This window comes from Narcine bancroftii, chromosome 1, assembly GCF_036971445.1.
Source record: "Narcine bancroftii isolate sNarBan1 chromosome 1, sNarBan1.hap1, whole genome shotgun sequence".
Taxonomy (NCBI): domain Eukaryota; kingdom Metazoa; phylum Chordata; class Chondrichthyes; order Torpediniformes; family Narcinidae; genus Narcine; species Narcine bancroftii.
Genome location: NC_091469.1, coordinates 198,795,499 through 198,821,434, shown reverse-complemented (window position 1 = coordinate 198,821,434; position 25,936 = coordinate 198,795,499). Strand labels below are relative to the sequence as shown.

The 25,936-nt window shown below is 39.3% G+C and overlaps 1 protein-coding gene across 3 annotated transcripts in view; it reads left to right on the top strand.

Moving 5' to 3' along the window:
* Nucleotides 1-25,936, top strand: part of slc2a8 (solute carrier family 2 member 8) — a 63,923-nt gene that overhangs the window by 2,934 nt on the left and 35,053 nt on the right. For all 3 annotated transcript variants that reach the window (XM_069887875.1, XM_069887890.1, XM_069887884.1), the window contains exons 2-5: nucleotides 17,528-17,690; nucleotides 18,376-18,582; nucleotides 25,190-25,289; nucleotides 25,649-25,860. In XM_069887875.1, coding sequence (XP_069743976.1) covers nucleotides 17,528-17,690; nucleotides 18,376-18,582; nucleotides 25,190-25,289; nucleotides 25,649-25,860 — 682 coding nt within the window. The remainder of the gene's footprint in view (nucleotides 1-17,527; nucleotides 17,691-18,375; nucleotides 18,583-25,189; nucleotides 25,290-25,648; nucleotides 25,861-25,936) is intronic.

Here is a 25,936-nt window from a genome sequence, read left to right as displayed (position 1 = left end):
TTATACAATGCTTTTATTCCTATTATAAATATCTCAGGGAATCCAAACTTGTATAATACCTTAAATAAAAAGTCCTGTTCTAATCTATCAAATGCTTTTTTCTGCATCTAAAGTAACTGCTACCACTGGAACTTTCCTTTTTGAGCTACATTTATCAAATTTTAAAAAACTCACTAGATTATCAGCCATCTTTCTTTTTGTAATAAACCCTGTCTGATCTATATTGATTAATTTTGGAAGTATTTTACCAAATGATTGGCCCACAATTTTGATACAATTTTATAAGCTACATTTAACAAAGATATTGGTCTATATGAAGTTGCTTGTAATGGATCTTTCCCTTTTTTTGGTATTACCATTATTAATGCCATCTTGAAATATTCTGCTACATTTACTTTTCTCATTTGATCTAATATCTCTTAAAAATTGGCAACAACAATTCATTATAAAATTCCACTGGGAAACTACCTTCTGATACTTTTTTATTTTGCATTGTTTTCAAAACCTCACATCGCCTCTTCTGCAAAAGAATTAGATAATTCTTTCTTCTCTCCACACAAATTTGGTAATTGGATTTGTCGCACATATTGCTCAACTTTAATTTCACCTTGTTTTAACTCAAACTTTTATAATTTCTCATAAAACTAAAAATTTTAATTTATTTCCTTTGATTTGTATGCCATCTGACCATTTTTGTCTTTCATTGCTATTATAGCCATAGATACCTGTTCTTTCTTTAACTGCCATGCCAACACCTTATGAGCTCTTTCTCCTAGCTCATAAGGTGTTTGTTTAGTTTGCATAATATTGTTCTCAACTTTATATGTTTGTGTCATATTAAGCTTGACTTTTTTTGTTTCTGTTAATTTCTTCTTTTCCTTGTTTGGACTAATTTGTATTTTCTCTAATTGATCTACTTTTACATAGTCCTTTTTTAAATTCTAACCATATAACTAATTATCCTCTTAAATATGCCTTTAAAGTGTCCCATATAACAAATTTATTCTTTACCGAATCTTTATTATTTTCCATAAAAAAAACTTGCTTTCTTACAAAATCACAAAAATCTTTCCTTTTCAGTAGTACCTTATTTAATCTCCATCTATATCCACTAACTTTTCCTTCATATACTATTGTAAGGGAGAATAGTCCAAGATAGTTCATGCCAGATATTCCACCTGTTGAACTCTGGGTTAAATTTGAGCTGCCACTAAAAACATATCAATTCGTGAATATGTCTTATGGCGAAAGGAGTAAAATGAATAATCTGTTATTCATATGCACTTTTCTCCATTTATCAGTCCCATATCTACCATTAACTCTTTTATTTCCTTAGACACTTTTCTATCTCCTGTATATCTTCCTGATCTGTCCATTTTCAAATTTAATGTCAAATTAAAATCTCCCATTGGCATTTGACAGTTTCATAAAAACATTTTGCATAAATTTATTCTTTTTTTTATATTTGGGCATATAGATTCAACAAGGTCCAATTTTCTGAATATATTTGACACACTACCAAAACACCTTCCTGCTGGGTCTTTTTCTACATTTAACATTTTTATTTATCAATATTGTTACTCCATGAGCCTTTGATTTAAGTGAAGATGCCACTACTTTACCTACCTTTGTAATTTATCCAATTCCTTCTCCACTAGATGTGTTTCCTGTATATATTTTTATAAATACCAATATTTTATTATGTTTTATTTGATTTTTGTATCCCATTGTATTAAAACTCAAAGTTAATCTTCCCAATCATTTTTAATCAAATAAACCCCTACTCATCCATCCTTCATCTTCCAAATCCTCTTGTAACATAACAAAGGTAGTATAGTTAATTAGATATATCATACAAATAAATTTGTAGAAATTAGAAAAGTTAGAAAATAAGAAAAGGGAGGATTTCCCCAAAAAGACATGCACTATTAATGCACCCTTTTACTTCCCTTATTTGTTGGAGTTTTAGCCAATCCTACATCTGCCCACATGATTCGGTGGCAGTCAACATTCCCTCTCCCCCCCCCCCCCCCAATTTTGTGCTAACTAGTCTCGATGTGTATTTTATTTAACTATTATTATCTTGTCTTAATTCCCTACTCTTAAGTCAAATAAACATATTTATCTTTCAGCTTTACAGTCAGACCAATCAGTAAACCTCTTTACCCCTTACTTCCCACTTTAGCAGACAAAGATTCAGCAAAAACTTAAGCACAAATTTTTTTCAGATCCCAATGAAGCTTATCAAGAAAATTTTTGGGTGCAGCATTGTATCTCAAAACAAATCCATAACCTTTCTTCCACAATATATTTTTAACTACATTAAATTCCTTTCTCTTTTTCAACAATTCAAAACTTGTGTTCGGATGGAAACAAAATCTGGTGCCCATTTTCCATCATTGGAGTTTTTTCTCTCCATACAATGGACAAATTACTACATGGAATACCAGTGGGATGTTACCTTGATGATATCATGGGCCAAAACGACAGAGAACTCTTACAAAACTTTGAAGGTCCTAAGCAGACTACAACTGGCCAACGTATGAATACAACGGGATAAGTGTGTCTTCGTGCTGCCCTCAGTGACGTACTGGGATTTACAATCGACAAGGAGGGGGTGCAAATGGATCAGGCAGCTACAGAAGTCCTATATCCAACCAACAAGTCGGAATTACAGTCCTTTCTAGGGTTTATAAATTACTATTGGAAATGCATCCCTAACCTGTCTATACTATGTAGCCCCCTAAACCGCTTACTCAAAGATTTTTAAAAAAAAAAAATGTACTGGAATACGGAAACTAAAAATTGTTGATCGACTAAAATATTAACATCAACAAATGAGGTTCTGATCCACTACGACCCAAATAAGGCAGTGACTCTAGCTGTTGATGCTTCACCAGTAGGACTGGGAGCAGCATTGTCCCAAATCACAGAAGGGTGAGCAACCAGTGGCATATGCTTTGTGGATATTAACTGCACGCAAATGCACAACTGGAAAAGGAAGGATTAGCAATAATTTTTGGTGTTTTTTAAAAAAAAAAAAAAATAATAAATATAATGAATGAATGAATAAATAAATAGATGTTTTAAAAAAAAAAATTCCGCCAATCTCTCAATGGAAGAACTTTCACCCTTATCACTGACAACAAACTTCTGTATGATTCTGGGCCCTCACAAAGGGATACCAATATTAGCTGCAGCCAGAAATCAGAGATGAGCCATGCTACTAGTTGCATACAACTACGAGGTCAAACAAACCGGAAACACTCAACAGCCATGCCTTATCATGCCTACCACTTCCCAAAACTGAACAAGAAGTTTTTAAATGGACAACAGAAGCAGCAGCTGTCAACCAAGAAAAGCTAAAACTGCCCATTTACGGCTCAGATGATCAGCAAAGAAACCTGGAAGGAGGCAAAGTTGAGCAAAGTTTTATACTTCACCCTTAATGGATGGCCAGAATCTGAGGTCATACCAGAAGATCTGAAAGCTTACTTCACACGTTGCCATGAACTAACAGTTGAAGAAGGATGTTAACTTTGGGATACCCATACAATTATCCCAGCCAAATGGTAAAACACCAAATTAACAGAGCTGCACCACAACCATCCAGGAATGGTATGAATTAAAGCACTGGCCCGGATGCATGTTTTGTGGACATCAGTAGACAGAGACATTGAAACAACAGTGAGAGAATGCAAAATGGGTCAATCAATGCATCCAAAAATGCCACAGGCCGAGGACAACCCATGGAAATTGCCTTCCAGACCCTAGCATCGGATTCACATAGACTTTGCAGGGCCATTCATGGGAGAGACACTCTAATGGCCAATAGTTTTGCATCTGAAAAAATACAAAGCCGATTCTACAATTAAACTTCTACGGGCCATGTTTGCCACATAAGGATTACCTCACGAATTGGTCACGGACAGTGGACCCCAGTTTGCATCAGAACCTTTAAGAAATTTATGTGCGACAACAATATCAGCCATATTTTGTCGGCACCCTATCATCCAAGTACTAACGTGAAGGTGGAACACTTTGTGCAGACATTCAAAAAGGTGATGAAAACTTTATTTAAAAAAAAAAACTCCTAAATGCCTCCTGGACTCAGAATTGCAGATATTGGGGTACAGGAACACTGCATTCTACCTCAAAACACACCCCAACAGAATTGATGTTTGGCTGCAACCTGCAGATGAGACTATCAACGGTTTACCCAGATCTGGGCCTCAGTTTAGAAAAATCCACATTGCCACAAACTTTACCTAGAACACTGGAGGTGGGCGAGAGAGTACTGGCTCAAGATTACAGACAATACAAAGACCCATGGGTGGTAGGGGTGATCCTACAAAAGTTGATCCCCTGCTCATATGCTGTTCTAATGGGAGGTAGACTGTGGAAACGACACCTTGACCAATTGCAGCCATTGTCTGACACATGTTCACGAGCTACTTCATGACCCGGAGGAGGTAGAACCAGTCCTGCTGTGGCCTGCCACAGCAATCCAACCCCTTTGTCCAAGTTAAATAGGGGCGGAGACGGGTAGCCCAGCATGTAGATCCATGGAGGCCAGCGAAGGCCGGCAGTTGCCATTGACTCGAATATCATTGGGTTCCATCCAGAACAGCCCCAAGCAAATTCTGTTCCAGCATTCCACGTCAAGGCATTCCAAGAGAGTGAAGACCATCAGAGTGCTTTCAGGACTATGTTGCATAATTATAAAGTTCCTTTCCATATTATAATCACTCATTCTATGTACTCTAATTCGCACTAGTAGTCATGGGCCCAATGTAGTAATAGTAGTTAGAGGGGGCCCATTCAACATTTATTGCATGGGAGGGGAAGAGTGTTGTGTATAAGCCTGCCCTGCTGTCAGTAGCCATGTTAGTCTGATGGTATTAATGAGAAAGCACCAAGTCTCCGAGACCTAATTGTGTAAGTGCATACACAACAAGGTCCTCTTGTATATAATATGTGTCCTATAGTTTTATACGCTAATTGAGTCACACTTGGTCTTCCTGTTCCAAAGAAAATAGTCATAACCAACTAGCTACTAGGTCTTTTTTGGCTGAGGAAGAAATCTTGTGTAGCCATGGAGAGAACATACAAGCTCCCTGCAGGAACCTGACGACTTGTTCCTCAGGTGGTTGGGTACTAGCGAGCAGAAGTAAAAGATTAAATGGAGATAGATGCAAGAGACTACAGATGCTGGAATGTGGGGCAAATACAAACCTGGAGGAACTATAGATCAAGAGATATCTGTTTGGGGAAGATGGGGACATGAGAGGAATAAATTGTCAATGCTGTCCGAATGTGGCTCTTCGACCCAAAAATATTGATCACTCCTTTCCCCTCATGGATGTTGTTCAACCCACAGTTTTTTCTGGCCTTTTCCTTTTGCTAAAAGACTGAATGACGTAAATGTGGAATAAACCAGAAATGCTCAACCAATGAGATGAATGGCATCTGTGCAGACATGAGTTAACATTTAATCGCATTCTGCGTTTGTTAACTATACTATTGGCTCCAAGTCTGTACTTCCCAAGTCCAGCACCAAGGGACAACATGTACATTGTTCCTGTTGGCCTAATGACAGTCCTGGCAGTGAACCGGCATGGGGAAAAAGGTACACTTGTAAATTAAATGTATTGGTGGATAAAAAAATGTAAATAGTGGCAGCAACTCACAGCAACTTTCTGCTGGCTGCAGAACTCCTGTTAAATACTCTTTTAAAACTTCCCAGCTGCTTTCATTACAGTCAACTGTGTACTGTTTTTTTAATGACTGACTAGTTGCTGAACACAGTTAGATTCACAAATCTTCTGGGTAACGACTGAGTCAGGAACAGGTTGGCTGGAAGGCAGAGGCCTTAAAGGGACAGACCACCACCAAGGTAGAAGTAGAAAACATGGAGTGAGGCTGGGATTCAAACAAGACTGAACCCAAGTGTCTGAGACCTACCCTACTGTCCATATTACTGGCAAATGTCCAGTCACTGAAGATTAAAATTGGACCTCTTGAGGGCAAGGCTGTTTTATCAAACCAAACAATTTCACCATTCACAGACTGGATTGGAACTCGGATTCTGGAAAAGGGAGGGGGATGGTATGTATGTTTTTTTTCGTTAATATTGTGTGGTGCATGGACATTGGGGTTATGTCAGCCTCCTGCTTTACTACCTTAGAGCAAATCTTGGTTAAATGCAGACCCTTCTATCTAACCTGAGTTGTCATCAATAGGCCTTTACACACCACAGGTGATCGGTGACCCTACTTGGGCCTGATGAAATTCTTGGGAATGTAGAACCTACTGGGCCTTTCACACTGCTGTCAAATTCCTGGGAATTTGTCCTGCCTAGCAATTTTGGAGGGGGGGCGTCTTGCACTTTCAGGTGTAAGAGTAAGGCCACTTCCCATCAATCCCTCTAGCTGCGTGAGGGATTTTGATTAACAAAGACGGCTATTCATCCTGCATTGTGCTGCCGTTGTGACGTGCTAAAGGGGCCCACTGTTGTGTGGAGATATTGTGACGCAGCATGCAAGCGCTGATGTCACAAAGCTTCCCCTGCTTGGCCATTTGCCTTTTCACATCGCAGTGAGAGGGTGGCCCAGGAAAATTACCCAGGTCCTTGACCCTACCTAAGGGGTAGGGCTGCTGACCCTTTTAAAATTCCCGGGCTGACCTTTTCACACCGCAGGTTCATAGAAGGGTTCTTGGGGAAAATTTCCCAGGAATCTTCATTTTGCACTGCGGTGTGAAAAGGCCTACTGATTGTCACGGGAATTTGTATCCCTCCCAATGCCTATTACAAACGGGAATTTGCGAAGCTGCATGATGTGGTCAGTAAACAAAGATATTCATTACATATCTTAGTCAGTGACTTTAATCAGGCCTGAGTCAAGAAAACCCTGGCCAACTACCACCAGCGTGTAACCTGTGCTGGAGGTCCGAGCACAGAAACAGGCCAGCTTGGCCCTTCTAGTCTGAACCCAAGTACTCTCCTCTAGTCCCTCCTACCTGCATCTTGCCCATAATCCTCCATTCTCATCCCATCCATAGATATTCAATTTTTTCTGGACTCTGCCGTCACTACTTCTCCCGGAAGTTCATTCCATGCAGCCACCACTCCATGAAAAAGTTCCCCCTCATGTTATTTCTAAACTTTTGCCCCTTAACTCTTAACTCATGACCTCTTGTTTCAATCTCTCCTACCCTCAAGGGAATAAGCCTATCCACATCAAATCTATTTATTCCCCTCATAATCTTTAATACCTCTATCAAATCCTCCCTCAACCTTCTATGCTCCAAGAAATAAAGACCTGTTCTGCTTAATCTTTCTTTATAATATAAATTCTGAAACTCGGGTAAAATTTTCGTAAATCTCTGCACTCTCTCTACCTTGTTGATATCCTATCTATAATTGGGTGACCAGAATGATGATGTTATTTTGGATATGGATAGCAATGGGGAAGAAACTATCTTCAAACCTCCTTGTGCCTGCTTTCACACTCTTGATCCTCCCTGATGGGAGAAGATTGTATGTCGGGGTGTGATGGGTCCTCCAATGTATCAGCTGCCTTTCCTGAGTTGCAAGAGATGTAGATGGTAGGCATAGTCCATGGAGGGATTAGAAATTTGCATTATGTTCATTCGCAACTTTCTGTAACATTTGAGCTGAGTCACTTACATACCATGCTGTGGTACATCCAGCAAAGGTGTGTGTCTTTCTCTCCCTTCATCAGTGACTTGACAGTGGTGGGAATACACAATGAGTTGATGACATTATGCCTGGGAATTGTTTCTGGCACAGGATGAACCCTTATTAATTTCAATAGAAATTTTGGATCAAAGGAATAGAGGAAGATTAAATATTTCTAATCTTGTATTATTTTCATATTTTTAATTAAAATTTGTTTATTTTTCTGTGAATATTTAACTATTGAGTTTTAATTTTTATAAGGCTGAATTTTTGAGTTGGGTCTATTTGCAGAAGATGGATATTCCTGATGTGGATACCTTGCCTGCAACTGGTCAGTACTGCAGCTGAGAAACATTGTCCCCTCATCTTTGAATACTGTATTAGTCACCTTGCCAACATTTTGTTTCCTGCCTTTTACTTTTTGCAGTTGTCAGTTCTTACTGCTCTGAGTCGAATGTATTCTCTGCTACATTACCTCCTATTACAACAAATTTTATTTGTCCAGTGTGGATGGATTCATTTTTATATTTTAACTAAATGCATTAGTGACTCATGAAAGGTCTTTGAAAGTTTGTTTGTTAGTTCCTTTTTACATCAGTGTGGAATCTGCCTACTGTAGGATAATGTCAATTGATAGTTTTTTATTAATGTTCACGTGCCTTGCTGCTTTATGAAAGAATTCAGAGAGGATCGTGGTTGCTAAGAGGAGTGATAGACTCCATGTTGTGTGTGTTTTTTGGGCAAACCTCAGGAGTCTAAACATCAGGCAGACTCACTTATTGCAAGACTTGCTATTAACTGAGTTTTTTTTTGCAAAAGAAATGATGTTGCTTTTTAGCAATGTTGTGGTCATTAAATTTTTTCTAAGGTTTGGTAGGCACTGAAACTTCTGCACATTGTGCTTTCTAACTTGGGTGATATTCTCTGTGGAACTTGTATACCAGGTTCATGACCAGTTGCTCACCCTCTACCATCCCACTCCTAAACAACACTCATTCAGGGTCTCTTTAAAAGAATCTTATTTTGCACATTATTTTTTCTTTATTGCACAGTTTTGTTTTTAAATTTCTTTGTTTACATTTCTCTTGTATACCTATCTTGAGTACAGTTTTTTTGCACTACCATTCTGCCTGGCTGCAGAAAAAAAGAATCCTAGGGTTGTATGTGATGTCATCTATGTCTTCTGACAATAAATCTGAAGTTTGAACTTTGGTTAGTTCACTAATAATGGGATTGCAGAATGGCATTCTTATCTGAAGCAAATGGCAGAATGATCTTGTGGGTGCATTAATTGTTCACTGCATTTCTGCATGGATGACCTGTCTTGGACAATCTTTCAAAGTGATTATCTTATGATGGTTTATACTTGCACATTGGGCGATGAGATGTTTAGCTATTCTAACTTCATATTTATGATTGTTGAAAATGGATCTAATCTTTTCTCATTTTAAAATATTTTTATTGGTGTGTATATTATACATTATAAATACTTAAAACAGTAGTTATATATTGTGCTATAAGATTCAAAAGAAAAAAAATAATTACAAAAAAAGCTTTTCATGATTAAAAAAAAAAAATCCAGAGCACAAACATATTGAAAAATAGAATTAACAACAAAAAACCAAAAGGGAAAAGCAAAAAATAAAATTTAATCAAAACCCTCTACCTCTAAGCAAGGTTAGAAGTTAACATATAGGAATAAAGTGACAACTACTTGGATATGGGGACAGCACCAAAGTTTCAGAACAATCTTATTTCATCAGATTATGATAATAGTCCATAAAAAAGGGTCCCGTCTTTTGGAATTTAATATTTTTAACTTTGATGGCATACCTGATTTTTTTTTTCTCTAAACTTAAACAAGACATAAACATATAACCATTGAGTATGTGTAGGTGGAGTATTATTTTTCCATTTAATCAAAACTGCATGGCAGGCTATCAATGAAGTAAAGAAAAAATGTGGTTGGGAGTCAGTAAAACATCTTGCAATAAACTAAATAGAGCAATTAAAGTGCAAGGTTCTAATTTAAACTTGAAAATCACCGATTATGTTTGAAAGCTATCTTTCCAAACTTTTCTAAACTAGGGCAGGTCCAGAACATGTGAACCAAAAATGCTTCACCAATTTTACATTTGTCACAGAGGATTTATATCTGAATAAAAACTAAACCATTTAACTTTAGACATAGGTACTCTATTACATCAAATAGTGCAGTGCGCAAAAGGAAGTAGTATTAATCAGATTACGAATCAAGTCCCACACCTCATCTGAGAATGAAACATTTAAATCCTGTTCCCAATCTTAATTTTAACTAATTAGGCTATCTTTAAATCAAGCACATTATTATAAATAAGAGATATTAAACCTTTATGTGAAAGTCATAAATCAAAAAATGTATCAAGAATGTTTGCCTCAGGAATTTGCAGAAAGCCAGGGATCTGAGGCCGATAAAAGAGTGAATTTTACCACCAATTGTTTGAAGGAAACAAAATTGTTTCAAATAAAGTCTTTAAAATATTTACCGTTTATTTCTGCATCCAAGTCGAGTCATGAAACCCTTAAAATTTCTTAAAAAGTTGGGGGTGGGAGTTCGACTTGTTCACGGGAAATACTTTTGAGGCCTTAAATTCGCTGAAAAAAAACAGATTGATGTCAATTCAGCGTATAAGTCAATGCTGGAAGCACCTCCCCACTGCCGGTGCCAACGCCTCTCCCTGACATCTCCCCACCGCTGGGCACTGCCATAACTGGGACCCTGAGGTTGCTGTCACCACTCTTGTCTGGTAGGTTGACATTTCTTCTCCCACCTGTAGCACATTGTTGCTGCTCCAGCTCCGTGGGCTGTTGCTGTCTGGTAGGCCGAGGTTTCTGCTACCACCAGGAGCATGATGACGCTGTTGCTGCTCCTGGCCAGTAGGATGAGGGGTTTTTTAAACTTAATTTACAGTTTTGTTACTTGCAATTGGCGTGATTTTAAAAATAATTTAAATATTTGGCTTGTTCCTGGGAGGCCCAGACAGACTGAAAAATGGGGGTTGACTGATATGATGGATATACCATAAAACCTTTAAAATTAGGCTGAACAAAGGGGAAATCGACTTGTAGGCCAGTTGACTTGTACATTGAAATAATGGTAATCTGTGTCAGTCATTAAAGAAGGTTGAAAAAGATGATTAGATATAATAGAGCTAGCAAGAAAAAAAACTCTGAAATTAAAAAATCTTCTAAATTGTGCCCATATTCTCAAACTGTCTAATTATCAGTTAGTTTATATAAAGATGAAATTAAAAAAAACCCGAGAATTGCCAATGTACTTTTAGTAAAATTCAGTTCCACTTCTCCCTATTAAGGGTGGTCAAGTAGATTATCAAAGTGTAACAAATGAAGCAAATTACATACATTAAATGCCCAGTAATACAATCTAAAAATAGGAACTTTTTTGAAGATGAGCTTTTTAAGTGGGGGCATTTTCCATGCCTTTTATGGGAAGATGCAAGTGAATCAAGTGAGTCCTAAAAGGATTTAGGAATGAAAAGATATTAAAAAAAAATTAGGTAAAATGTTAATTTCAATAGAATTGATTCGACCAATCATGGAAAGCGGGTCTAATCTCATTGCAATGGAATTTTTATTTCAAGAAGTTGTGCATAACTCCTGAAGTGTATGTGTCCAGCATTGTGCAATGCTCCCACTTTGGAACAAATTTAATTCTATGCAGTCGTGAAAAACTAAAGTATGCAGACACCATGATTGTAGTGAAGCAGAAAAATTGCTGGAGGAACGTATGTCTAATGTTTCAAGCCTGAGTCCTCCTTCAAGGTAAGGTCATTCCATAAAGTAAATTGCTTTATTGCAGGCTTGGGTTACCAGAAGCTGCAACAAGCATTCCTTTGTTTGATGATCAAATATTCACTTATTTCCCTATAAATTTCAGGAACCATGTGGTGCTTTCTTCACACTGCTGAAAATTGATGTATGATTTAAGCCAATGAAGGTTTAATATCAGACAACAGCTACTCCATTTTCCAATAACTCTATTCAATATGGTCGAATGAGAAGGTATTGGAAGCTATTTGTGTTTGTAGTGACCTGGGTGTCCTTGTACGCAAGCCATTGAAAAGTGACATGCAGGTAGGTGAAGTAATTGGGAAGTCCATGTGGCCTTTGTAAGATTATTTGAGCTTGAGAGTAAGGATGTTTTTTTTCTCCAATTGCATTGCCCACCATCCACTCTTCCCCCCCCCCCCCCCCCCAACCCCATCTTCAAGTAAGAATACGGTGTACAAATCTGATCTCCCTATCCAAGTGAAGATATACTTGCAATAATAGGCATTTCATTTTGGCTTTGTTTTTCTATGGGGAAAATCAGACCTGTTAGTGTGTTCCACAGCCCCACTGTTAACATATTACACAGACAAAGAAACCTAACCCTTTTTCTTTCTAGTCCATAGATACTGCCTGACCTACTGAGAATTTCCATTCTTAATTTTAGATTTTGTGTGTCTGAAACTTTATTTTGGTTTTCATTCAATGAGGGTTCATCAGACTGATTTCTGGATTTGGGGCTGGTATTATCCATCATAGCAAAATTAAGCAGACTGTTTATAGTTGAAAGGAATGAAAGATATCTTTAGGAAGCATACTAAATTCTTGAGTATTCTTGCTGGGATGGTGGTTTTCCTGGTTGGTGTGTCTAGAACTAGTGATCGTGGTTTCAAGATGAGGAATTGGCTATTCAGAACTGAGATGAAAAGGAAAAAGGTTCTTCAAGGGGTTATGAATCTTTGGAATGCTGTGGAGACTGCTACTTAGCACAATCTAGCTAAGGACATTTTTGGATCGGCGAGAATTGAACACAAGAAATGAGAGCTAGAATAGGCCATTTGGCCCTTTGAGTCCACTGCCATTTGATAAGGTCATGGCTGATTTGGTGGTGGACACCACTCTGAAGAATAAGGGGTTAATGCAGGAAAATGCTACTGGGGTAAAAAAATCTGGCATGAATTACAGAGCAGGCACGGGGTTGAATAGCTCTTTATTTCTTGTATTGTGTATTAACTTTAATCAAATACAGTCCTTTTTTCCTGTTCAGGGATTTGATTTTATAAGCCAAAGCTGTTTTGAAAAGCATTTATGTTGTAAAGATATGGGAGAGAAAAGTGCTAGATCATGCCCTTAAATTAGGAGTTAAAGAAAGTTAAATGACATGAAGTTCCCAAAGGCACAGGTGTAAATGGGAACATTATTTCAATCTTCTTTAGACTATTACTGTCACCCCTTTACAATTACTTGTTTAGAATTGTGACCTTTAAATTGAAAATAGTTTTTATGGAGAGTACTTGTGGATGAGAGAAGTTTGTCAAATTTTTTAAAATGTACAATGTTCAAACAGAAATATTTAACAGATTTAATGCACAGACCAAATGTAATTGACCCGTATTTTACATAAGCATTGTCAAGACTAATGGGGCTCTTGTTATAATGTAGTAAAGCTGATAGCAAGAGCTGCACTTATGATGTGAGAAATCCCAAACTTGCCAAGGGATGTTCACAAGATGCATCATGTAAGACCAACACGAAAGCATTGCAGTTGCCTGAGGACGATGGAAGGCTAGAAGTGGGAAAAAGTGGGGCTGGTACCTTCAGGATTAAAGAAATGTTTTATTAAGAATAGTGAGAAATGCTGTAGAACAAGCACACAGGTGCTGTAAACTTAATCTCAAAAATTGCCCATGTCAAACATGAAAGATTTGTTGTAAAAACTCTCAGCAGGTCACGCAGCATCCAAAGGTTGGTAATGATATATAACAATGTTTCGACCCTGAGCCCTACAAGTTATGAGCAAAAAGTAGGCATATTCTACAAACCCTCCAACTCTCACAGCTACCTCAACTACACCTTCACACCCTGTCCCCTGTAAGGATTCCATTCCTTTCTCACAGTTTCACTGTCACATCTGCTACCAGGATGAGGCCTTCCATGCAACATTATCTGGGGTGTCCTCCTTAAAAAAAAAAAAAGTGGCTTCCCCTCTGCTGCCATTGACTTGGCCTTCACCCACATATCCCCATACATGTGCATCTGACTTGTCTCCCTCTGCCCCCAAGCACAACAAGGACAGGATTCTCCTTGTCCTCCCTCCCCTATCACCCCTCTAACCTTCTCATCCATTATAATATAATTCTCTGCCATTTCCACCACCTACTATATGATCTCACCACCAGACACATCTTCCCCTCTCTGCTTTCTACAGGTACCGCTCCCTCATCCACTCCTCTCTTCCCACCAATCCCCCCCTTGATACTCATCCCTTTGACAGCAAGAAATGTTACTGTTGCACCCACACCTCCTCCCTCACCACTATTCGGGGGCCCCAAACAATTCCTCCAAGTGAAGCAATAAATCTTCAGGGATTATCTACTGCATCCAATACTCCTGTTTTGGTATCCTCTACATTGGAGTTACTGGACGCAGACTGGAAGATTGCTTTGTGAGCACCTCACTCTGTCCGCATCAATGACGAACCATTTCAATTCCCATGCAGATATGTCATGTCCATGACTGACACTATCCACAAAGTGGAAGAACAACAAGTCATTCTGTCTGGTCACCCTCCAACTGGATGTCATTAACATCGACTTGTTTCTATTAACCCCCACCTTGTCCCTTCCCTTCCCCTGCCCCTATGTCTCCTTTCCCTCAGCTCTCTTTCCCTTTCCATCTGTTTACTTTCTTCCAGCTCTGCATTCACAGAGCCACTGATCCATTCTCAGCTTTCCTCACCTATCCATCTTCACCTATGGCCTTTTTCCTATTGATCTGCATTTTTCTTCCCTCCTCCCCCTGCCTTTTTATACAGGCACCTGCCTGCCTTTTGCTCATCTCTTGTCCCTCTTGATTTTGTGCAAGCACTAGATGTGATTTATACTTCACAGTTTAGATTGTGTAGATTCTTCACACCATTGTTTTACTTGGATTCAATGTTTTGCACCTCCACTTTTTCTAAATCCAAGTCTTCATTGAAAGGTAGCTGTCAACAAGATGGAGTAGTAAGTTCCAGTAGCTGCAGAATATAGAGCAATCTTCTGGTAACTCGTGTTTAGATTATGTTGAACAACTAGATGCTGAACCTTTTTAATGAGATTTTTCAACAAGTTGAATTTAATTCCTTTTTTTGCAGGCCTCTAAAGTGCAAAGATGTTTATTCTAACTTTCCATTGAGGGTTTGGTTTTCAACCACTGTCTAGCTGTGATGCACGTGGTCATATGTTCATTTGCACGTGATCATATGTGCCAGGTTGCTGTGCTTGTGCTCTGCAGTGCATGCAAGTTACAAGAGTAGACATTCAAGTTCTAACCCGTTGCTCCACCGGGAATTTATCATCGAAAACAGGAGCATTTTGGAATTGACTTGGAAGATGCACAAAAAAGATTTGTTAAGATAGCCCTAGCCGTAGCAAAAAAATGTATTATGTCAACCTGGAAATTGGAAGATAATTTGAAAATACAACAATGGTATATAGAAATGAATAAATGTATTCCATTAGAAAAAATAACATATAGTTTAAGAAATAATATTAAAATATTCGAACAAGTATGGGAGCCTTACATTAAATACAATAGCGAAAACCTACCAGGAACAAACATTACCTAAGTTGATGGAAGGAAAAGAAAAGAATGGACTCAGTGGAATTTCTGGTGTATTTTTGTTGAATGACAACATTATCTGACTGGCTTAATGCAACCTAGATTGTATACCTAAAATGGATGAGGGGGGGGGGGTGGGGGGATGGCTTGGGAGGAGGGAGGGGGGGGGAGAAAAAGTCACTGTATATGTGTGAAAAAGAAAAAGTGTATATCATGGCTAATGTGATTTATGGTGTGAAAAATAAAAAATTTATTAAAAAAAAAAGAAAACAGGGGCATTGTGGTGGCATGGTGGAGCAGTTCATAGAGCTGCAACTTCATAGTTCCAGTGACCTTGGTGCTGGATGTTTTTACGCATTCTCCCTGTGGGCTTCTTTCAGGCACTTCAGTTTGCTGCCACATCCCAGCAATCTGCAGCTTTTAATCGATCACTATAAATTACTCCTAAATGTAGTTTAATACTAGAATTGGTGTGTCTGTTGGTGGTAATGTAGGGAAGTAAAATGGGATTGTTAGGATTTGTATAAATGAGTGCTTGATTATTGGGATGGGTTTGGTGGGCCAACTGACTTCTGTCCAGTATCTTCGGGATTGTATCACATCCTCTTGCACTTTGTATCTGGCCTTTCAGCTATCCACCAAGTTGATAGCTGACACATACCGCACTCATTCCTTTAAGTGTGATTACTGATCTTCATCCAAAAGATGCATATGGAAAAGGTTTTTGTTTGTCTGTTTTGATGTGTATATTTTTGTTTTTAATTAAGTAGTTTTGTACGTTAAAATTCATTGTGAAACACTTTCAGTCATATTTCATACTTCCATTTAGTTCAAGATGTCTCTTATCCATGACATTTGGGACCATTAAGCTGGGCGCATTGAGATTTTACCCATCAACTGCAGGTGTAGAGTCACACAGGAGACTGCAGGTCTAGAATAGAGCCACAAGCAATCCGCCAGAGAAACTCAATGGGTTAAGCAGCATCAGTTGGAGAAAAGGGGTTCCTGTCTGAAACATTGTCAGTTATTTTCCTCCACTGATGCTGCTAGACCCGCTGAGTTCCTCCAGCTACAGGCATGGCTGCTGGCAAACCTACAGCGCTCTTCGTCCTGCCTCGAAGCCACTTATCCATCATTTAATTGAAAGTAAATGTAACATGGAAGTCAAACTAATTTCCTCCACGTAATTGCAAATGCTTTACTTGTAACTTAGTAGTCAGCGTATCATTACCGTGCTCCCTTGGGTTTTAATCCATGCTGGTGTTTGCCAACAAGGTCAGTACTCAAACAGAATTTGATTTAATGTTTGACATTTAGCCTTTTACTTCCTATGACTGCTTCTTTCTTGATTTTTTTTTTGAACATGGCAAGTTGCATTTTTTAACTATTACCTATTGAAATAACAAAATTGGCTCTACTTTTTAGATTTGTTCATCCATGATTGTGTTGTAAAATGCAATTGTATACTTATGTATTTGGAATGATGGAATTTAGTTAATTTTGGAAATTAGCCATTTGAAATGTAACACTTTATAATCTAATCAATTTTTCAATTAGTTTTTCAATAAATGTGTGGAAACTCCAAATGATGTATGTTTTTAAAAAAAACTTGTACAGTGCAGCATTGCACAGTACTTCTTGCAGGGAATTCCTTTGAAACCTAAACTGAAGTACACAAACACCAGAAGTGTATTGTCCTGTTAATGAATAAAGGAGGCAATTTAGCTACAAAGCAATGGTGATACCTGCCTTGCAAATAACCCTACAAGCATATCCTATCACCTCTTGGCCCCTCCCCCACATCATCTTCCCTCCTTTTTCCCCATTGATGTAATGTACTTGGATGTGTCACTCCTTCCCATTTTATTCGCTATTGAGTCCTGACACAAAACAATGACTTTCTTTCATGGATGCTGCCTGACCTGTTGAGTTCCTCAAACATCTTTTTTTGACCTGGAAACCTTTTCAATTGTTCCTACTTCTCCTGATTATGCTTCTTGTAAATTTTTGAACTTAACATCTCTTTGACAAGTTTGCTTTTATGTTCAAGAAGTTTTTTTTTATCATTGAGATATGCTTTGAGATGCTCTCAGTTCAGTTGGTAGAAATGTTGGAATTCTTCTAATGTTAAGTAATTAAGAGTCTAGAATTAAACAATTCTTTTTTTTTGTATAGAAAAGTAAAGAACAGGAACCTCTATCTGGCCACATTTGCTGCTGTTTTGGGGCCTCTCAGCTTTGGATTCGTCCTTGGATACAGTTCTCCCGCTATTCCAGAACTAGAATCAAATCTAAATCCAGATCTGAAACTTAATTCCAATCAGGCTTCCTGGTTTGGAGTAAGTGATTACTATTTTTCTGTATTGTACAAGTCAGAAGGTTCTTGAGTATTTCCTTGACTGTCTTTATCCTGCTTTGTCTGTTTTCTTGCTGATGACATGGATTCCCTCAATCACCTACCCATTCTGCTCATCCAGGCACATGAGAGGTGGTTAGTGTGGTGCTCATGTAGCATTTGTTATGCAAAATGTTAAAAGACTTCCACCTGATATCATGTTTTCCTTTAGACAAGACTGCAGATGTTGGAATCTGGAGCAAGACTTAATAAAGGATTTCACCCAGAGTGTGAGCAATTCTTCTCCACCCCCCCACCCAAAACCAACTGAATGTGCTCAAATTTATGCTCTTTAATATTTGGTGTTTTATGATCAGACACATTTCCTGCTTTTTAAAAGAAAAAGTCTGCTGGAGGAACTCGGTGAGTTGAGCAACATCAGTGGGAGGAAAAAGAATGGTCAATGTTTCTGGTTAGAATCCTTCAAAACCTGAATTGTACTGCCCTCATACTCCAAATCAACTTTCCAGCATATTCCATGGCTGAAGATATGGGACTAAATTTTGAACTTTTTTTTAGATCATTGTATGGTGATCTGTTCTGTATGGTTCTGTGCATGCTTTCTATTGAGATTGAAACCTATTTATTTTAATGATTTGAAAATAGTTTATCTTTATCTACCTCTGCAGTCCTTAGTTACCATTGGAGCAGCCGTGGGTGGAATAATAGGAGGATGGATCGTTGATAAAGTTGGCCGAAAGCAAAGTCTGATGATGTGTGGTCTTCCATACATTATTGGGTTTACAGTTATTGTTGGAGCACAGAACATCTGGATGCTTTACATTGGTAGACTGCTAACAGGATTAGCCAGTGGAATAACGTCGCTTGTTGTGCCAGTAAGTACAAACCCCATTATGGGTTAGAGATGGTTCTCTAACAGTAATGTATAAAGGCTATAAATTATTCTTCAAAGCAGATCTTCAAATCTTTAACTCTTACCATGACCCAGGAGCCCAGTAGATCCAGCAGGTGCAAGCCAGCTCCTGCAGAGTGTTCCTCCACCTTCCTTGTCATCTGTTCAACCTTCCTTTACAAGGTAATTTGTCCATTCCAGGTTTTGTCTGAGATGAACATCCTTCTCCTAAGACTATGGTGCCCCAGAATCGTCTGCCTCTTGGAGCTCTTTAATCTCCCCTGTTACTCCTCTTATTTTTCCTGCCAAAATGCACTATTTTTCTCCATATTCCCACTCCCTCAATCTGTAACCCTCCCTATGTTGTCTTCACTACTTAATTTCTTCTACCAATATGGGCAAAGAAACAGCTAAATGTGTTTAATCTGGTCAGGTGTGAGCTATTGCATTTTGTGAGGACAAATGTGAGGGGAATGATTACAGTTAATGGCAAGATTCTTAAGAGCATTGCTGTGCAAAGGGATGTGGGGGACCAGGTCCATAGCTCATTGAAAGAGGCCATGCAGGTAGATAGGTGTTAAACAAGATGTATGGACTGCTTGGCTTCTTTGGGTGAGGCATTGAGTAGAAAAGTAGGGAGGTTATGTTGCAGCTAAGTAAAACATTTTAGATGGACTACATTTACCATACTGAGTTTTGGTCTGCCACATCAGGAAGGATGTGGTGTTTTGGAAAAAAGCACAGAAGAGGTTTCCAGGATGTTGGCTATTTTAGAGGGCACGTTCGAAGGAGAGATTGGACAAAATTGGGTTGTTCTCTCCTGAGGCCGTGCTGAGATCCGATAGAAATTTGTAGAATCATGAGAGGCCTTGAGAAGATGGGCAATCAGAATCTTTTCTCCATGGAAAAAGACTCTTACTTGAGGACATGTTTCAAGTGAGGGAAGAAAGTTTTAAAGGAGATGTGTGGAGCAAATATTTTGCACTGAGTGGCAGGTGGTTGGAATGGGGTGCTCTGAATACAGGGTTAAGCAGGAATAATTAAATAATATTTACCAAGTACCAGAGTTTGATTGGGACATCATGTGCAGCATAGATACGTGGGCTGAAGGGTTTGTTCCTGAGCTGTTCTGTTCTTTGTAATTGTTTTTGTCATCAATTAATTGAGTAACTATTTCTTCTGTCCCTCCATCCAAATTATTTACACAAGTTATAAAAAGTTGAGACCCCAGCACTGATCCCTATAGCATGTTACTCCTTGTACCTTAGTGTTTTCTGTTAGACAGGCTCCAACACCACCTTCCTGCAATAACCTTTGATGCAGCATCTTGTCATGTGCCTTTGGAAATTTTGGTATAGTTCACCCAGTTGATTCCCCTTCATCCACAGTGTTAAATCTTCAAAGATCTTGAATGAATTGGAGGGGGTGGGGGGGGAACAAAATGATTTGCTGTACACAAAGCCATGTTCATTTTGCCTGATAAGTATTTATTTTTGTGCCCTGCTGTAGCATAAATAACAGGTGGAAGTTTTGTATGCCTGATGTTAAGCTAACTGGCCTGCTTATGAATTCTTCTTTGAAGAAAGGCTCATTTCCAGACTAATGGAGTCTTTCCAAAATGTAGGAATTTTTGGAAAATTAAAATCAGCATATTAATTGTCACAAGACACTTTATATAAAAAAAAAAGCCTAAGGTGTATGTTCACCATGGAAACAGGTCTTTATGCCCAACTTGCCCGCAATTAACTAAATATCCCACCCACACTAGTCCCACTTGGCTGAGTTTGGCCCATATTCCTCTAAACCCATCTGTTGTATGGGAAGGGAAACCAATTCAATGGTTTCAAAGAGCGACAAGTCTGGACACAGGCTGAACACAAGGAGGATCTTTATTGAAACGCATGCAAGGGGGATTGCAACAGGGATAATACACACTAGTACACTCGATCACAAAACACAGTATAATCCGTCACATTGGACTCAACACTGCCATTACTAGCAACTGCTTACACTCATACAAAGACAGTGCAACCCAGTCACATTGGACTTAACGCTATTGATTCTAGCAACTGTAATAGACTTGTAACAATCAAGTGTTACAATACGCCACCTGCTGTTCCTTATCTAATGCGGGCATGAATCCAGTGCTATCTAATAGCCCCGATCTCTGTGTAGTCCAAGTCTTACTAACGATGCCTCCAGCGTTGTCCATATTTTGTGACCCGGAGTGGAACAGGGTTCTTCTCAGGATCGAAGAACAAAAGAGAGAGTAACTTCACATGGTGGACTTTATAGTACAGTAAGCTGGAGAGTCTGGTGCATAAAAATATTGAGGAGGAGGAATTCCTTGAATGTTTATGGGACGATTATCTAGACCAATATGTCAATAAACCAACTCGGGAGCAGGCCATTTTAGACTGGGTATTATGTAATCAAAAGGGGCTTATCAGCAATCTTGTTGTACGAGGTCCTTTGGGTAGGAGCGATCACAATATGATCGAATTCTCACTAGACATGGAGAGTGAAGAAATTAAAACCAAGACTAAGGTCCTGAATTTAAATAAAGGGACTTATGATGGTATGAGACAGGAGTTGAGTAAGATTGATTGGGTGGTGTTTATGGGGATGGGGGGGGGGTTGACGGTGGATAGACAATGGAAAGCATTCAAAGATCTAATGGAAGAATTGCAGAAATCGTTTATACCGGTTTGGCATAAAAATAAACCAAAAAAGATCACTCAACCGTAGATAACAAGGGAAATTAGAGACCACATTAGGTCCAAAGAGAGAGCATATCAATTGGCCAAAAAAAGTACCAAATCCGAAGACTGGGAACAGTTCAAGATGCAGCAAAGGAGGACAAAGGGATTAATCAAGAGAGCAAAAATAAATTACGAAAGTAAGCTTGCGGCAAACATAAAAACCGACTGCAAAAGCTTTTATAGATCTGTCAAGAGGAAAAGATTGGTGAAATCCAGAGTAGGTCCCTTGCAGTCAGAATCAGGGGAATATATAATGGGGAATAAGGAAATGACAGACCAATTAAATTCTTACTTTAGTTCTGTTTTCACAAGAGAGGATACAAATAACCTCCCAAGGATGTTGGGAAACATAGAGACTAATGCAAGGGAGGAGCTGAAAGAAATCAGTATCTCTAAGGGCATGGTCTTGGGGAGATTGAAGGCCGATAAATCCCAGGGGCCTGATAATTTACATCCTAGGGTACTTAAAGAAGTGGACATTCAGATAGCAGATGCTTTAAGAATTATTTTCCAGAACTCGATAGACTCAGGATCAGTACCCATGGATTGGAGGGTAGCTAATGTTACCCCACTATTTAAAAAGGGGGTAGAGAAAAAGTGGGGAATTATAGGCCGGTGAGCCTTACATCAGTGGTGGGCAAAATGATGGAATCCATTACTAAGGATATAATAGCGGAGCATATGACTAGCAGAGAAGGGATCGGACAGAGTCAACATGGATTTACAAAAGGTAAATCATGCTTGACAAATCTATTGGAATTCTTTGAGATGGTGACAGGTAAAATAGATGGGGGAGAGCCAGTGGATGTGGTGTACCTGGATTTCCAAAAGGCCTTCGATAAGGTCCCGCATAAATGACTGGCATGCAAAATCAAGGCTCATGGGATTGGGGGCAAGGTATTGATGTGGATTGAGAACTGGCTGGCAGATAGAAGACAGAGAGATGGGATAAACTGCTCATTTTCTGAGTGGCAAGCGGTGACCAGTGGGGTGCTACAGGGATCTGTACTGGGACCCCAGCTGTTCACAATTTACATTAATGTTCTAGATGAGGGGATTGGATGTAATATCTCCAAATTTGCAGATGACACTAAGCTAGGGGGGGCTTGTGTGCACTGAAGAGAGGGTCAGGAAGCTCCAGTGTGATTTGGATAAATTTGGGGACTGGGCAGATGCATGGTAAATGCACTACAATGTGGATAAATGTGAGGTTATCCACTTTGGTAGTACAATCCAGAGGGCGGATTACTATTTGAATAGCAATAGATTGGGAGATGGGGAAGTGCAGAGAGACCTAGGGGTTCTTGTGCACCAGTTACTGAAGGCAAGCGTGCAGGTACAGCAGGCAGTTAAAAAGGCAAATAGTATGTTGGCCTTCATATCAAGAGGGTTTGAGTATAGGAATAAGGATACCTTACTGCAGCTGTACAGAGCCTTGGTGAGACCACACCTGGAGTATTGTGTGCAGTTTTGGTCGCCTTATCTGAGGAAGGATGTTCTTGCAATGGAGGGAGTGCAGAGGCGATTCACCAGGCTGATACCTGGAATGGCAGGAATAACTTATGAGGAAAGATTGCGCAAATTGGGATTGTACTCGCTGGAGTTTAGAAGATTGAGAGGGAATCTCCTAGAGACATAAATTCTGGCAGGACTGGAGAGAATGGAAAGGGATGTTTCCAATGGTGGGGGAGTCCAGAACCCGGGGCCATGGTTTGAGGATAATAGGCAAACCATTTAGAACTGAGATGAGGAGGAATTTCTTTATCCAGAGGGTGGTGAATCTGGAATTCATTGCCGTAGAGGCAGGTTCATTGAATATATTTAAGAGCGAATTAGATCTATTTCTTCAGTATAAGGGAATTAGGGGCTACGGAGAGAAGGTGGGGACGGGGTACTGAACTTTAAGATCAGCCATGATCTCATTGAATGGTGGAGCAGGCTCGAAGGGCTGAATGACCTACTTCTGCTCCTATCTTCTATGTTTCTATGTAATCACCAGATGATTAAAGGGGCCAGTGGTCAGGTGTGCAATAATGGGTGGGCAGAGTGAACCTTGATTGGCAGGCAATGCAACTTCCGACTGGGTTCCATGCAGAGAGGTCATGTGACCTTCTCCATCCATATTCCCACCAGGTTCCAGATGGAGAGGTCACATGATCCTCCATTATCCATACTTCTCCAACCTATCCATGTATTCATTTAAAATGTTCTTGGATTTTGCAATGGTACCTGCCTGAACTATCTCTGGCAGCCCATTCCATACACCTGCCATCCTCTTACTCCTTGGGTTTCTATTAAATCTCTCCCCATCAACCCTCCCCAACCTTAAAATATGTCTTCTGGTTACTGAGCCCCTTACTGTGGACAAACGATGGTGTGTTCACCTGACCTATTTCTCATGATTTTGTACACCTTTGGGAAAAGAAAATCACCCCTCATCCTCCTGCACACCAAGGATTAAAGCTGCTCAACTTCTCCCTGTTGCTCAGCCCCCCACCCCCCGACCCGAATCCTGATAACATCCTCGTAAATGTTCCAGCTTGACAACATCTCTGTAGTCAAAGCACAGAAATGCTGGAGGAGTTCAACAGGTCTAGCAGTGTCCATAGGAAATGTGCTGACCATCCCTAATCAGCCCTTGTTCATCCAAGCAGGTCTCTCAGAATACTCCCCAATAACTTGCCAACCACAGGCTATTAAATCCCAGGTTTTTCCTATTTGAATAGAGGCATAACCTTTGTCACCCTCCAGTCTTTTGGCACCTCACCTATGCTTAAGGACAACTTGTAAAGCTCATTCGCGGCACCTACAATTTCTAGCTTCCCACAGTATTCTCAGATGTATCTGATCAGGGACATACTGTATGGTTTAGACTTGTTAGTCCACAGCTCTATTTATTTGGTTCATTTTTCCAGATGCCTGTAATTTTACTTGGGATTTTCCCTCCTTTCCATTTCTTAAGTCAGATATTTCTGGGATATTGCATGTAATCTTTGTAGTAAATGCAAAATACCTGTTTAATTCTCTGTGACATCCTTGTTTTCTATTATTAATTACTTGTATTCACTTTAATTTAGACATGGTAACAGGTCATTTCAGCCCATACCACCCAATGTAACCTCCCATCCCTAGGTTCATTTAGAACGGGAGGAAACCGGAGCCCCTGGGGAAAACGTGCAGACGTGTGGGTTTTTTGAAGGACACTCCTGGTTTCAATACCCAATAAAAACTCTTTGTCACTTACAATGTGTGAGATCCTTGGTTAATGTTTTTATACATTTAAATAATCTCTCCTCTGCCCCCGCCCCCCCTCCCCCACAAACACTCACACAACACCACCCAATAAATCCCTCTATACATTCTGCCTGCTTTAATATCAGCATTTTTGGATCTTAATGAATTCACCACTTGGAAGGAAGCTGCTTGCTTCAGCAGTTTTGTGCCCAACAAAAATCGGCTTGTTTTGGCCTGAAGTGAAATCTGTAGGAACACTGCTCAGCCACTGGAGGGCGAACATAGCTGAGTAAAATCTGAGTCTGCACTGCTAATTGTTTCTTTAAGAAACTATTATAATTTTGACTTGCTTGCTACATGCTAATCCCTTGTGGCATATCAACATCCCTGAAATAATTGAGCATTCGTTATGTATCTCAAAAGTAACACAAACACAACTGATGAATCAGCTCTCCAATTTAAAATGTTTATTATTCCCAACCTGAAAAAAAATGTCTCCTGTTACTTGAGATACTGCTCTCTCGACGTGCAAGATTGTAGTCACTAAAGAGATTTTCTTTGTACAGTGTTGACTTGAATTATTTGTTTCCCTAGGTTTACATTTCTGAAACTGCTCATCCTAATGTACGAGGACTCTTGGGATCCTGTGTTCAGCTGATGGTGGTTATTGGAATCATGGGTGCATATATTGGTGGTATGAACAACATCCTTTTAAAGGTGTATGTATTTTACAAAACTAGTCAGTGTGTGATCATTATATGTTTCCACTCGCACTGTATTTACTTCCCTCCCATCTTAATGTCTTGCTCTGCAATGTTGTCATTTTCCTCCAGTTTGTGTTCAGGATTGCTTTGATGCCTTTACTTGGTATGTATTCACCTGGAGAGGTAAATGAAGCAGTTACAATGGTAATACCTTTAGGCGAGCACATGAAAAGGCAGGGGATGAAGGGATAGAGACACTATGTAGACATTATAAGATTATTTTAGGTCAGTACAAGTATGTGGGTGACAATTACAGTGTGAAGATAATGTGGTGCTTTTGTTTTTTTAGGAATGATTTTGTCCTGGTATTGGCTTGCTGTGTTCTCCTCCATCCCACCAGCCCTGATGGTGACATTGATGTATTTCATGCCGGAAACGCCAAGGTACTTGCTGACCAAGAACCAACGCTCTGAAGCTCTAACTGCTCTGGAGTGGCTGAGAGGACCTGAAGTAGATTATGACCAGGAATGCAGGAAGATTGAAGAGATTTGCAATACACAGGTAATTTGAGGCCTTTAATTGAAACTTTTGGATTAATTTGCTGTTTACTGCCATTATATTTTTGATGTTCATTACT